General features: G+C 51.0%; 1 protein-coding gene across 1 annotated transcript in view; it reads left to right on the forward strand.

The window, feature by feature from the left end:
- COX10 (cytochrome c oxidase assembly factor heme A:farnesyltransferase COX10) overlaps nt 1–15,112 on the forward strand; it is a 158,008-nt gene extending 142,896 nt beyond the window's left edge. The window contains exon 7 of the mRNA XM_075561085.1: nt 13,245–15,112. Within this exon, the coding sequence (XP_075417200.1) occupies nt 13,245–13,645 (401 nt within the window). The 3' untranslated portion in view covers nt 13,646–15,112. The remainder of the gene's footprint in view (nt 1–13,244) is intronic.
- Nucleotides 15,113–15,432: the final 320 nt, after the last annotated feature.

Genomic DNA, 15,432 nt, shown 5'->3' on the forward strand with positions numbered 1-15,432 from the left:
GAGACTGCTTTTTTTTAAAGTTACAATGACATGAATTTGACTGTCAGAACACATTTGAGTCAGCAGTGAATATTTTGAATGATGAATGATAGGTGCTTTTCATCTTACAGATGACCAAACTGCTCTCATCCCAAGTCAATTGACAAACGTTTTTAAGCTTCTCCTATGTGCAAGTTACTACACAGGAGGAAGTGATGCAAAGAAATAAGGTAGAGTGGCAGAGAATACATCTCTAACATATTTTTGTGAGGATTCCAGGAAGTGAGTTGGCCATGTGGCTGTTTAAATTAAAATGAAATAAAAATTATTCCCTCAGTCCCACTTGGCCATATTTTGCATTTTCAATGCCTCAGAGGCTATTAGCCACCCTGTAGCTGCCCAGATACAGAGCATCTACACTAGTGTTTCCTATAGTGGGCGATGGCGCCCCCTGGGGTTGGTAGAACCGTCCCTCCCTGCTATCAGTCAATGCTGGCTCACAGGGACACCCTGTGGGTTTCTGAGACTGTAACTGTTTACAGGAGTAGAAAGCCCAGTCTTTCTCCCTTGAAGGTGCTGGTGGTTTTGAACTGCCAACTATGCGGATTGCAACCCAGCGTGTAACCACTACACCACCAGGGCTCCCTGGCAGATCCAGGGAGGGTGCAAAAGCAGATACTTATAACTTGTCCTGGGTTATTGCCAGAGGGGCAGGGTGGTAGCTCAAAGAAGTTTGGGAACCTATGATCTACACCATATCAGAAAGTTCATTTAAACAGCAAGGCCTACAAGGACAATGTGTATCCTTAGGAATCTGTGCCCCATCTCTTCACATGAGTATGTAGGAAAACGTGTTTTGAGACTATACTTGGGTCCTCTTGCGGTCTAAAATCATAGTTCTCAAACCTTTGGGCACATCAGACTCCCATGGAGGGCGTGTCAAAACGCAGACTTCCCGGGTCTGTTCCTGGAGTTTCGGATGCATTTAGGTATTGGGTACTGAAAACCCGGGAGGGCCGGGTCAGGGACTCAGTCGGGCTCTGGACCCCTGGGCCCTGGATCGAAATAACACCATTGGATAGCAAGTTCAAAAATCTTCCAGAAAGGAAAAGGAAAGAAACAGTCATATGAAAAGGTAGAATCAGAGGAAGCTCTAGCCTTAGAATACCTTTGGTACCCAAGAATCGGGGCAGGGGGCCCGTGGCGTTTGCGATGTGTGACCGGCATCGTGCATGTCATCTGCAGGTTAGATCATCTTACAGGTCATATCTTTTTGAAAAGAGCTCTGCTCTGAAGAAATGTACAAAAAGGGATTTCTGCCTTCTGTGGTGTCTCTGAAGCCGTTTTACCTTTGAACCTCCAAAGACTGATCATTTTGGAGAAACCAATGACTAGAGAAGTCCTTGGCATACTGTACTTTAGTGAACTCTACTGATAATAAAAATTTTAAAAAGCAGATGGGAGGTGGGTTGGGTTCAGTTATCAGGAAGTCTCCGTTAAAAGCAAGTGAGGGTGGGAGACCATCCTCTCCACTGAGGAGGCTGGATTGGAGAGATGCACGTGAGCAGGGAGTTGTTGGGGTTACCTCTGCTACAGACATCCCCCTGGTCACTTCATTCTGCAGAATCAACTGAGAGCCTGAGGGGGGATGTTCTGAGGACACAGAAATAACCAAAGTCCAGTTTCTACCCTCATGGGAAAGAGGAACAGATACAGTAACCAAATAACAGGGCAAGTTAAGAGCATTCACAGGTCAAGTATCTGGACAGAACTGTGGCCTCTTCCCAAAACAAGTCCCACTGTCAACATACTGAGTCCAACTCTTCGTGACTCTGTAGGCCAGAGTCAAAGTGCTGCGCAGGGTTCCTGAGGCTGGAAATCTTACCCGAAGCAAGACTGCCTCTCCTTTCTCCTGTCGAGCAGCCAGAGGGCTCAAGCTGCCAGCCTTCGCTTCGCAGTCAGAACATAAATACCCCGCCCTGCATGTTAGCCCCCTAATCGTGGATCACCTGGGCAAGAGCCCCTTCCTCCCTGGGGCTCCGGATGCCACTGTCCAGATTGGAGAGGAAGCAGCTCAGGGCAGATCACTGACATGGAAGTGATCCAGCCACAGATACTTTGAGGGGTTGACTCTAGTTGGGAGGGAAGACGCTGAAAGAGGAACAAAAGTAGCTTCAGAGAAGCAGGTGCAGTGGTCTCACAGTGACCGGTGCAGTAGGAGGAGCCCCTCTTCCTTCGCATGTAAAGCTTTATGTTTTTCAGAGCTGCTTTATGCTTAAAGCATTTATGTTTTTCATAAAAGAAGTGGAAGCACACTTCAGGGCCAAGGTTTTGAGGGGCCTCCCACCCGCTCCCCACTACTACACTAACTATTCGTGATGAAATTAAAACTTCCCCTGTTTTAGACCCTTCAGTCATGCGGGCCCAAAGCACCTGCCAGCTGTGCCCATGTGACCGAGCGCTTTGTGGAGCATGGAACACGAGGTAGCACAGGGAGTGAAGAGAAAGAATCACAGAGACGACTCTCTGGACATTTTCAACGCCAAGCCCATGTTAACACGTTCAGGAGCCAGAAGAAAGGGAGGCCTGGAAGCAGCTCAGTCTGCCCTGCACTCTGTGGTCCAGAGTTCCTGTTACAGAGTTCTGTGTTGTCAGCCAAGGGACTCGAAGGCCCAAGCTGCTCTCCACGACCATCCCCTGGAGACGAAGACCGCAGAGTCTCGGTGGCCTGGCTGAGACCGTGCCCAGAAAAGAACTTGGTTTTTTGAAATCCATTGCCAAGGTTGCTATTACAGTGGAGTTTTATCTCTGTCCCATTTTCTTTAGAACATCACCGTCAGGCCATTCCTCCCACCTCCCTAATTGCTTTGCCTTTATTTTATTTATTTATTTTTAATTTTCATTTAACTGCAGTTGGCAGGAAGCATTAAAAATGCTGAGCGCCTGAGCTGGGGGAGGCCAGCAAAGGCTGCTCCCTGGGGCCAACTGTAGTGCGTTTCCTGGGGTTGATCCCGCCTCCTGTGTGATGGCCAGCGCTGGCGCTGGGGGAAGCAATTCCTCCTGAGTTGTTGGGGGCTGGGGGCAGTCTGCAGCTAAGTGCAGACAGCGACATCCCGGTTCCAGGGCTCTGGAGCCTTTTTTAAATGTTTGTCCCAGGAGACAATTTCCTTTATCTCTAGGGCTTCAGCTTGAGCTCCTTCCCCCTCCGGCAAGAGGACTTCTAGCCCCTCACCCACACTTCTTAAAGACCGGTCACTCTTCCCTTTGTTTTCTTTAATTTGACTAAATCCCAGGATCAGTGAGAGTTTATGGAGTGGACTTCCTCCTTGGCTGCTCTGTAAATTGCCTTTGGTTTATCATTCAAATGTTGTGTGTGATGGATTGAATTGTGTGTGTCCTCCACACACACAAACACACACACACACACACACACCGTGTTGTAAATCCTAATCTCTATGCCTGCCGTTATAATATAATCCATTTGGGAACGGCCTAGCTTTGTTATATTAATGAGGCAGGATTCGTGTAAATTGCATCTTGAGTCAAGCTCTTTTGGAGATATAAACAAGATTAAAAGAAGCAGAGACCTGGGAAAAGAGACACTAAGCACAAGCCGATGACCAGGAGCAGCCTCAAAAGAGCAGCTTCTCCCAGAGCCAGAGCCGCCAGAGAGAACCCTCTCCAGAGCGGGCCCTCTGACTCCGCCTGCCAGCCTCCTACCTGAGAGTGAATCCTGGCTGCCTGTCACCGCCTCCCACTTGTGGCACTTGTGTTACAGCAGAGCTAGATAGCTGAGACTGTGGCCAACCTTCATTATGCCACCGACATTCAGTTACAAGTGAGGACTTAGAAGTGGGCTCTTATCAGGAGGTGACATTTGGCAGATGAATGGTTTTAGTAACAAAAAGAGAAAGCCCTGTTGTTTTATTTTAGCCTTGGCTGGTAAACTACAAAATGTTCAATAATGTTTCACTTTATTTACCTCCTTTATTACAGGAAATAGGCTAGAAGGAATTTATTCACTCATTCTTTCAGCCAGTGTTTATTGAGAGTTTACCAGGGACTGTTGAACCCAAGCACTTAAGAAAATGTCCTTTAAAAGACTGCCTCAGTTTGAAGTCCGACATGGAAAAATAACTGTCTGTGTTCACATCGTACTAGATTGTACCATAACTAGCCTTAGCGCTTTAGATAAATGAAGATAAATGATATTTTTAAAGACAGTGCACAGGGAACATTTTCTTGGGACTATTGGCAAACAAAACCGTATCTAGAACTCTGTTTCTCTTCAAAGACAGAAGCTTATACAGAGCTGGCTGATTCCCTCCTGTGTGAAATGATAGAGAACGTCTTGTTAGGTCAGCCTCTGGCAGACACAATACCGGGCACCATGGACACATTTTGTTAGTGAATGGCATTTGCATGTTAAAGCCTGAAAGACCTTCACATGTGCTCGGAGGGAGTAGGGAGCATTTGCCTGGCGGAGGGCACCCACAGACGGAGGGCACCCACAGACGGCTTGCGTCCTTGGAGACAGTGGCGGGCTGAGAGAAGGAGAAGGGAATGCAGCGTCAGTCCCTGGGCCTTACTCCCTCTCTCCCTACAAAGGAACTTCCCTGGAGGCACTGCGTGGTCAGCGTGGAGTGTGCACAATAAGGTGTGGGCTAAGCAGCAGCCCCCACACTCACTGTGTCTTTTCTTCCAAAGAATTCTTCAAGGGCTGATGGTTATTCTTGCTTCTGTTTCCTATTTCCAAAGGACTTTTAACCTTGCCTTTTTGTCGGGTGTGCAATTGATAAACTAGCCCCACATCCTCTTCCCTTTATCTGCAGTCCATTGCAGTCTATTGCACTGTTGAGGCTGAGCTGCTTCACAAGCGCCTTTGTGTTAACCTTCCAAAGAAAGGCTCTGAAATCTGTGTCCAGAAAGCTTTGGGTCTGGTTTTGCTTCCCCTGCTAGACCTCAGTTACATCACCGCGTAGCCCTGAAAGCACAAATAGAAGCAGTCGTGGGACAGACATGCTGCGGAGGCTACATTCAGAGAAAAGCCTATTGTAAGGCGGAGGGAAGACCTCCCAAACCCAGGCCCCAAGGTTCACTGGAGCCATGCGTCTTTATCCTTTTGAAGGCCATGGGTGGACAGCGAATGACAATGACAGGTTTGGGTGGGGGTGGGAAGGCTTTGGATGTAAGCCCACCCGGCAGGCAGTGAGAGCAAGTTGCAACCATTGAGCCCCATGCCAAACGGAAGAGCTTCTTACAACAGTACATAGAGAGAGTCAGAAGTCCGACTTCCGATTTTTGTCTCCATTTTTACTGTGACCCATCATCGGCTGACCCACAAAACCTTGCTCACAGAATGACGGGTGTGTGTGGCGGCCATGAGTGAGAATCCACCCCAGACTGGGTGGTATAGAAATGACTGGTGCGTGTTGTGAAAGGGTTTAAACGTACGTAGACCTTCAAAGAGTCGCAGGGGAGAGATTGGTCAGCCTTGCAAAAACCAAAAGCAAACTCATGGCCAGTGAGTCTATTCTGATTCACAACAACCCTATCGGTCAGCTTAGAACAGCCCCACCAGCCTTGCACATCACCCAAGGTTGAAAACTCAAGCCAAACTCCATAGGGTGTTCTTGGCTGTGATCTTTATGGAAGCGTTTCACCAGGCCTTTCTTCCATCGCACCAATGGGTAAGTGTGAACTGCCAAACGTTTGACCTCCCCCAGGGACCTACCACCTACTGAGTCCTTTCTAATCGGAGCAGTGTCCTGAGAGAGAAAGCACAGACATGTGCACACCCATCCAGCACACCAGCAAGCTTATCCTTAAATAATGTCCGGCCCACTTAAATAATATCCGGACCACTCTGAAGAATGAGACTCACAGATTGGCTACTTCTTCCGTACGTTTCCAGTGGTTTTGTATCTGTAGACCAACAGGTAGCTCATTGAAAGAAAGGAAATGGGCATTTCTTCCAGATGTGATTAAAACCAAATCTGTACGGAGACCCCCAAGGTCAGGTAGGAAAGTGAGCAGACACAGTTTCAGAAGTAATGGACACCTGGTTTGTATCAGCACCCACTGAAATCCAGTGAGTGTGTTCAGATTTCAGCTTACAAATCCCTTCCACCAGGAAGACTTCCCTGACCCGCCCCACAGAGCCTGGAGCACAAAGCCCCATTTCCCACTTTTCCCCTAGCCTGGCCCCTTGAGAGGATCCTGAGCACTGGCTGTGCCTGGCAGGGAGCGGACACCCCATCATAGAAGATAAGCCCGATCCACATAGCTGCTTTGCTGGCAGTGGGGTGCAGGGTCGGGTCGGTGGAACGCATCTAAGGGAAAGGGGAGCCCTTCACTAGTTAACTGAGTACTTGCTGAAACTTACTTCCCCACAGGAAAGCTGGGCTCCACCCATGCCACAGATCTAATTGCAAGTCTTCCGGTTCCAGCTTACCTTATCTTGATGAAGGGAATAATTTGTTTTATATTTTTAATATGAGCAGAGGTAGCTGTAGTGTATCCAGTAGAACTGTGTGGGTGGTGGTTTTCTGATTGCAATCCAGGAAGGCTAAGCTGTGATTTCTAAAGCCCTTTCGTTTGTGACATGAGCCCGGCCCATTCCCAATTTCCTCTCCCAGATAGTAGCCTGTGCTACTCTTAGGGAAATGATTTCTTTAATTATGTTATTTTAAGCCGGAGCAGAGCTGGAAATGTATATTGAGCAAAATAGAACACTCCAGTTGGCACGCAAAAAGGAAGGCTTTTGAGAAGGCCAGAAAGAGTCCACAGTTGGTGTTTTAACCACTTCAAGGCTGGCCTCTGGCCCTGTGTGCACTTCCTCGGCTGTGCGCGTGACAGAGAGGTGCTGCGCTCTCCACTTCCTCAGTTAAGTTGTTGCCGATGTTGTTTCCTAGCCAGGACGTGTCTTGTCAGCTTCCCCTTGGGTTTGCAGCCGCCATTAGGGCACCCTAGTCTGAGCACACCCCTTGGCAGTGAGGCAGCTTGTGAGCTGGGGGGTGGAGGGCAGACAACCGTCTCCTCTGAAACTCTTCAACTGTAGCTATTCACTCACTGCCACTGAATTCATTGTGCCTCATAGCCACCCTACAGGACGTTACCAGAGTCGAAAGCCTCCTCTTTCTGCTGGAGATTGTTGCCATTTACAGGAGTAGAATGCCTGTCTTTCTCCTGAGGAGCAGCTCTTGGTTTGGGACTGCTGACCTTGTGGTCCGCAGCCCAACTTGTAACCCACTACGTCACCAAGGTTCGCGGTCATTTTATTCATCCAGCAAAATAGGAAAGGGACACCTGCTTCTACCGCTCGGTACCACTTCACCTGGACCCGATCGGGCCAAGCTTCTTTCTCTCGTAATTGGTTAACGTTTTGAACCATTGCGAGAAATGGCGGGTTTTGTCTGTAAGGAACTCGTCCCCTTAGGGATAGCTCTGAGGGCATAGTGGGTACACACTGGGCTGACATCGGCAAGATCCGTTCAAAGCCACCAGCTGCTCCTTGGGAGAAAGATACTGCTTTCTACTCCTGTGAAGAGTGACAGTCACAGAAACCCACAGGCAAAGCTCTTCCAAGTCCTATATAATCCCTGTGAGTTGGAATCGATTTGATAGCGGTGAGATAGGTCCTCTTAAAGTTGAGGCTTTCTCCTCCCATAAAGAGTTACAGTCTCCCAATCCCACGCAGGGGCCGTTCTACCCTGTTGGTGGCTGTGAGATAGGTCCTCTTAGAAGTCCCTGAGTGGCACAAAGAGTTAACATGCTTCATGCCTACCCCAAAGGTTGGAAGTTTGAATCCACCCAGAGCCATCTCAGAAGAAAGGCCTGACAATCTACTTCCAAAAACTCAACGAGTGAAAACTGGAGCTCAGTTCTCCTTTGCCATGGGGTCACCGTGACCTGGAGCAATTGGTTTTGCTAGTTTAATCTGATCTCATTAAAAACCCACTACCATCAAGTCAGCCCTGACTCACAGTCATCCTATAAGAGAAAGTACAACAGCCCCTGTGGGTTTCCCAGACAGTAACTCTTTGTAGGAGTAGAAAGCCTCAACTTTCTCTCCTAGAATAGCTGATGAAGTTTCCAATAGCTGACCTTGTGGTTAGCAGCCCAAGCTATATCCCCCCGTGCCACCAGAGAGTGACACAATGGGCTCAGACTCAGCAACAATTGTGAGGCTGGCCCAGTGTTCTGTTCTTTTGTACACACGAGCCCTGTGAGTCAAAATTGGCACGGCAGCCTCTGATAGCAACTACATGAACTGGGAATTACCCTGCAATGTCACCTTCCCCTCAGATCCCCTGACTGAACCACCACCAACTCATTGCGAGGGAATGACATATCTGAGCCAAGATAAGCAACAACTTCCTGAAAGAAGTTCTGGTGTACTGCACCTATAGTTCCGAATGACCTTGAGCCTTTGAGTCTCCGCTTTCTCATCTGTAAACCCCTGAAGGAAGACTGGTCTCAGGATTTGAAAAAGAAAAAACGTATATTTCTTCTATACTTGGTGTATGGTGAGCATTTCAATTGGGTGGCCACTAACCATCTCAAACTTCAAATGGCCCAACCTAGGACTATTCAGCTTCAAACTGGAAGGTTGGTTACTCAGACCCACCCTCCTCTGAGGGAGAAAGTTACGGGCAGCCTGCTTCTGTAAAGAATACCCAGAGCGGGTTGTTCTTTGGACTGCTCACCACAAGGTCAGCAGTTCGAAACTACCAGGCACTCCTCGGGAGAAAGTAAAGAGTTACCATCTCAAAACCCACAGAGGCAGTTCTGCTCTGCCCTATAGGGTCACTATGTGCCGGCGGAATTGATTCAGTGGCAGTGGGGGAGCTTCTGCCCTATAGGATCACTGTTAATGCACTAGACAGCATGGGTTGGTTTGGGTTTTTGAAAAGCCCTTGGCATTATCTCTTATTTGTGTTTATTTCTCACCTTCTGGATTTTAAACCGCACGTGTCTCGTTCACGCCTGTCTCTGTAGCATCCAGCAGTGAGCCTGGCATAGAGTAGCTACCCATTAGTGAATTCATTCAACAAGTAGTAGCTGCTGCTGCTGCTGCTGCCATTATGATCATCATTAAAATTAGAGGATGCAACATTTATCAAATAAAATTAGAGGATGCTTGCCTGAGCTATTTGTGTTGTTTATAGAGAGGCTTAGGAATAGTTGTGGGTCGTGGCTCCAACCTGCTGAAATAGGGACACTATAAAATCTAGTCTTTTTTATATTTCCTGCCCCGGCTGGAGACTGAAAAGAAATGGACTGACCGACAGGAGCACCAGGACACTGTTGATGGCTAGGACGGCAGGCGCCCCTCCGTCTCAACTCTCCTCCACCCGTTATCTGAGAAACCTGTCGGAGAAGAGCCCCTCTCTGCCGAGCAGAGTTATCAAGTGAGCTAGCGTCCCCTTCCTGCTTCCTGGAAGGGAGTGCTCAGAGCCGGCCACACTGTTGGGATGGCCGATTCCAGGGGGGCTCTTCTGATCCTCACTGGCATGGGCACAGGGCCCCGGCCTTGTTTGGGGAACCCCTTACACTCGTTTCTCTGCTAGGGATCTGGGCCTTCGCCATAGATCTCATGCTCTCTCTCTGGCCATCCCCACAGACCGGAGGCTTAAAGAGCCCGTGACCCAAAGTGTGGTGACAGGTGCTCCCTCTCTCCTGCGGCGACGGAAGAGGGGCTTCCCAGGGGGCATCAACACTGTTCTCTGAGCATAGCCCCTGCACCTAAGGCACATCCAGAGAGGAGGTGTAAAATAGAACTGAACTCAAAGAATTTGGTCACTGTCAATATCAATCAACGCAAGTCCCTCCCCGCCATCCATCTGTAGCGCAGACCTCCACCTGCCCCCAGGCTGAGCGCACTCAAACCTGCACCCCTCTCGCTGCCTCTGTTTGTCAACTTAGGAGCCAGAATCCTAGGATTGCCCTGGGGACCACCCTTTCCCTTATCCCTTCTGACATCTGGGCGCCCACACACTGTCATGGGGGCCTCTTAAATCCATAGCAAGCCCACCTGCTTTCTGTCACCACCCGCATGCCAGCCACTCCCATGTGTCATCTCCTGCCTAACCCTCCCATACCTGCTTGGCGCCCCTCCTGTGTGTTCTTCCAGGAACTTACCACATCACAGCTGGACCCCACCCACACCCCTTTTGCCCTCCCCCACAGGGGAGCACGTGCTCAGATTTGAAGGTCCTTAGCCGGCTTTCAGGCCTAGTGGTGCAGTGATTAAGCACTTTGTTGCTCTCTGACCTTCACGGCAAGGTCGGTGGTTACAGCCTGGGAAACCCCACAGGGCCCTTTTCCTCTGTCCTGTAGGGTCTCTGAGAATGAGAGGTGATTTGACAGTGACGGGTTTTCCAGGACACTGGCATTCCGGAGGTGCGAGCCGCCCCTTGCCCCCGCACCTGCCTCCCCTTCCCCAATTCTCCAGCCAGATCCTGCTGGATGTGGTGGCTGCCATCCACCCTGACGCCGCACTCCCCTGCCTTGGCTCCTGAATTTCTTAAATCATCATCAGTGAGTGAAATTACTTTGTATTCCCTCTTGCGGTGGTTTCCAGTGCTGTCAGTCCTCTGATCTTTTAACGCCGTGACTGCACCGTGCAGCTTCCTGTTCCCAGGCCTCTGCGCTCGCCCTTTCCCTCTGCTCCTCTGGCTGGGACTCTGCTCTGCCGTGCTCTGCTCCAACCCACCTTCCCAGAGAAGTCTTCGCTGGCCCGTTTTCAGGGGTCAGGCCAGGCCCTTTAGTGTGGCCTTTAAGTCCTCCCTTCTCCTGGGCTACGTGGCAGCCCCAAGACAGCCAGGACTCCTCTGTGCCTCTGCTCCCCCTGAGTAGGTGCTTAAAGAAATACATTTCTGAGGCGAGTCTTGGAGCGGGACTGGGGATCGCCCAGCTGGCCTCTCCTAGAGCCCAGCCTGCTGCAGGACGTGCTGTGCCTCACAAATGTTTGTCGGTTCCTCATGCCCCGAGGTCCGGGGAGCCTAGTCTCAGAGGGAGGTGGGCCCCAGCAGAAGCGCCTGCCCTCCCACCTTCACCACCACCTCCCACCTGGGCCCACCCCGGCCCAGCATGCAGGGACCCCTGCATCTGAACCACGGGCTACGCTCTGCTCGGCAGCACTAGGCTGCCTGCAAACTGGGGTTCCCCATGGGCTGCAGGCCGGGGTCTCCTCCGTAACACCCCCCAACCCCCCCGCAGGCCCTCAGTCAGTCTCACAGCTCAGCACAGCTCAGGCAGGTGGAAGGCCACTCTGCCAGGCCTTCCGAGCACAACCGGTCTAGGAGACTTGGGACAAGACCCTCAGCCCCACATGCTCCCAGGAAGCTGGTCCCCCAGATCTGGGAGGGGTGGGGACACACCACCAGCAGAGCTAAAAAAAAATAACATTTCTTCTGAGGAAATGAATCGACCCTTCTTGAGCGGCCAGTCTTGCCCTCCCCCGCGTTCCCCCTGCTCCCTGCTGGTTGCAGAATCAGACAGACTCACTAGGAACTTCCCCGACCTCTCTTTGTGAACAAGTCACTTACCCTCACCTGATCCTTGAGGTGGAAGTTTACCTATAGCAGACTCATTTTCAAACGCTTGGTTGTTCAGACACCAATTGGAGTGCCACCCCCACTCTAGGTCAGCACTCTCCAAATCTCCTCCCTGCGCTCCCCATTTCCAGTTAGTTGGAGTCGCCCTTTCTTGTCATCTTTGGTGTGGGGCAGATATCCCTTCAGGTTCACCGCCCAGGTGGTGGTGGGTGTACGGCCCTGAAAAGTGGCCTTCGGGAGGCGCTTCCCTGTCAAGTTGGAAGGTTTTCTCGGGGCAGTAGTCTTTCAGACCTGGTTTGTTTGTTGGTGTGAATCTTCCATTATACATCTGTGCCCGTACGAACGTGGACCTTCTGGTGTGTTCCTGATCAGTGAGTGAAGTCTGGTGGTTGGCCGGCATCATCTGGCTCTTCCGTCTCAGCAGACGAGCAGGTGGGACGTGGTGAACTGTGTGTGGCCAGTGGAACTAGATGTCCCTTGACTTAGGTCCTTAGCCTTCGGGTCCAGTGGTTCAGTCCCAATGTCTGAGCAGTTTCTAGTCTCGTGCTTCCGTGTGTGCTGTTATGTACAGGAGTATCCATGTGGCTCTTACACATATGTATGTGGACAGGTCCACCATCATATTGATCTACTTACATGGGTGTACTTCCGTAGAGCGCCCGTATCTGCAAGGGGACTTCAAAAGTTCATGGGAAAGATCCATTCTATTTTATTCCCATTTCCCCACAAACTTTTTTAAGCCTCCTCTTATTTCCCATACATGTTTACCTACTCAGCTACTCACAAATTATTGTTAGTTGTTGTTGCTATTGCAGGATTGTTGTGTTTAGCATTGATTGTAGTTGCCTTTTATTCTCTCTCTTTTTTTAATGTGAGGATTATAAGACCTACCTTCAAGCTCTATACAAACCCCTCAAGTCAAACCCACTGCCACGGAACCAATTCCGGAGCAGGACAACCCCATAGAACCAAACAGAACGGCTCCCGGCTGTCTGAGACTATACTCGTTAGGGGCAAGCATCCTCATCTCTTTCTTGCTGAGCTGCCGTGGGTGTGAACTGGCACCGTTGCACTTAGCAACTCAGTGCCTGACCCGCAGCACTACCAGGATCAAATGAGGTGAATTCCAGGACTGTGTGTCGCACACCGGGGACAGCGGCCTTCCTTCACGCTGGGTTATGTTGCATAAGCATGGCGACACCCACATTCCCCGAGAAAGGCGCCAGCACTCTGCCCACTCCTGGGAAGAGACTAGAACCCTAGGCAGGTTGCTCCAGGTATGACTCCACCCTTGGTGGGAAAACAATCACAAAGAAACAGATAGGTTTTCTCTCCACCCTGGGATCCTATTCCTTCATGCCAAAGAACATTTTGGTCAGCCCCACGTTAGAGCACAAACTGTCTTAAAACTTTCTGGTGGCCGGATGCTGGGCCCCACTTCTGGGGCCCGCGGAATCCCCAGAGGAAGCAGTCTGGGTAGGTGCCCACAGTAGTGGGATCTGACTCCAAGGACCGCCCACCCACCCCAGACACACACAGGCTCCCTGCCACAGAGCGGTGCCAATTTGGGGGTGCAGAGTTGAGAACAGCAGGGCCGGAAGAGAGCAGCTCTGGAACCCTAAAGGGCTCACAGGTGAGGAAAGGCGTCCTTCTCCATCGCCAGTGACAGCGTGTCTGTTTCCCTTCTTTTCCCACCCTCTGCAGGCGCATTGCTTCTTGGAGGAATCCTCTACTCTTGGCAGTTCCCGCACTTCAACGCCCTGAGCTGGGGCCTCCGGGAAGACTACTCCCGGGGGGGCTACTGCATGATGTCCGTCACACACCCAGCCCTGTGCAGGCGCGTGGCCCTCCGCCACTGCCTGGCCCTCATTGGACTGTCCACGGCGGCCCCACTCCTGGACGTCACCACGTGGACCTTCCCCATCATCTCCCTCCCCATCAACTTGTATATCTCCTACCTCGGCTTCCGGTTCTACACGGAGGCAGACCGGAAGAGCTCCAGGAAACTCTTCTTCTGCAGCCTCTGGCATCTGCCCTTGCTGCTGCTGCTCCTGCTCACCTGTAAGCAGGACGGGAAAGGGGGCCGCGGAGAGCCCCGGGGCTGACGGCGCCCTGGCAGCCGGGAGAAGAGGGAGATACCCTGGGAGGTGCGCCTGATCTCCCTTGGCAGTTCGTGATGTCGGAGTGCGGCAAGAGAAATCACCAGCTTAGTTAAAAGCAAGAGTGTAAAACAATGTGGTGCTCCGTGATCGCGTTAACAGTTTTATTTTTAATAACAACCTCCAAAATGTTCCCCAGATAAAGGAGTGGGTTGACTCAAACGATTAATACCAAGGAAGGACCTCCCCTCCCCCTCCTCGGAGGCCTTTTATCTCTCTTCTCTTCCTTCCATCCATCCTCTTTGGGCCGCTTCTCTTCCACGTAGCACATGCCCAAGCCCACCACAGGCCTAGCCCTGTAGCAACTAGTGCCCGGTAAGGGCGAGCACTTGCCTGTTATCTCCAGAGCCATGTCCTCCTCCCAAATATCCACCCCCAGACACTAGTGACTTCCCTGAAGGATCCAGTCAGAGCAAGTGCGCACTGCCGGCACCGTGCTTCCTATCAGCGATCACAGCAGACCAAGCGCGAGAGGCCATTCCAAACGGTTATCCGGGGAGCCTCAAGCTCGCCTATGTCCTAACCTCAGCATTTCACAAGTCTCAGGGTATCAAAGGCGGGTTTAGAGTTCATGTCAAAATCTGAGGGAGCTTTAAAGTGCTTTTGGAAACATGAAAGATCATAGAATGTTCCCACAGACATTTGGCTTTGGGGAGCCCCCTCATACAACCTGTGTCCACAGCCTTTCTCTCTGGGAGGGGAGGTCACTGGCTTCCTACAGGAAACCCTGGGCTGTCCCCATTACTGGACCTCTTTGGTTGCTCAGTTAGCTCCTCCGCCCTTCTTCCACGCTGCCTTCTTGGCTTGTGGCCGGCCCGCATAGCTTACATTCTTGCCCTGTAGAGAAAAGCACATTTCTACCCTGCCATCTCCGACTTCAGAAGGAAACCACCTTCAGCCGGCTGTCATCTCCCCACCAGGAGTGCCAGTTGAACTCCCCCAAGGGACTGGTTTCCGGTGTGGGAGTTTGGGGAGTTGTATGTAGTCACGAGTGACCTTGGGGTCTGTCCCAGACACAGCTGAGGCACCTCCAGCTCCGAGTCCCAGTGCACGTGGGCCGTGGAGCCCTCTGGCCTGAAGCCTTGAAGCTTGGCAGCAGGATGTTTTAGTTACTCCCGCTCCAGTGGCACAGCTGCTCTGTGGGGATTCCTTCTGGGGGTTCAGCCACATTTAAACAATCATTGCAATATGCCTGTTTTCTCAACAATTTCTAAAGCGATTGCAGATAGCATCTGCTCCCTGTTTCTACTTATCTGCAATCGCGCCGCTTGGCCGTGTCCGGGTTATTTACAGTGGGGAACATGGCGCAGGAATGTCTGGGAAGAAAATCTACAACTTATTGCAGTCCTCAAATTTGTAAAATGCATTGATTTTATTTTCCTTCCGCTATAAAATAATCTGTTTGAGCAAGAATGTGTCTATGTGATGTTTCATGTAAGTGGGGGTCATTTTGCACCACTCCTGGGTAGAATGGATAGCACTTGACTCTCTCCTGCATGAGCTAGCCCAGGGTCCCATGACGTTCACGTGGCCCGTGTGTTCCAGGTGGGAACGGGAGTACCTTGAGTTAGCCCTTGGGCTGCCAGCGGCAAGATCATCTGTTGAACCCACCAGGAGAAAGATGGAGCCATCTTTCCCCAGAAAGATGTGCAGGCTTGGAACCCCTGCATGGGCTTGGGATGAGTCAGGGTCGACTGTGGCGATGAGTTTGTTTGAGGTTTTTTCGTAACCAC

Source organism: Tenrec ecaudatus, chromosome 10, assembly GCF_050624435.1.
Source record: "Tenrec ecaudatus isolate mTenEca1 chromosome 10, mTenEca1.hap1, whole genome shotgun sequence".
Classification (NCBI taxonomy): Eukaryota; Metazoa; Chordata; class Mammalia; order Afrosoricida; family Tenrecidae; genus Tenrec; species Tenrec ecaudatus.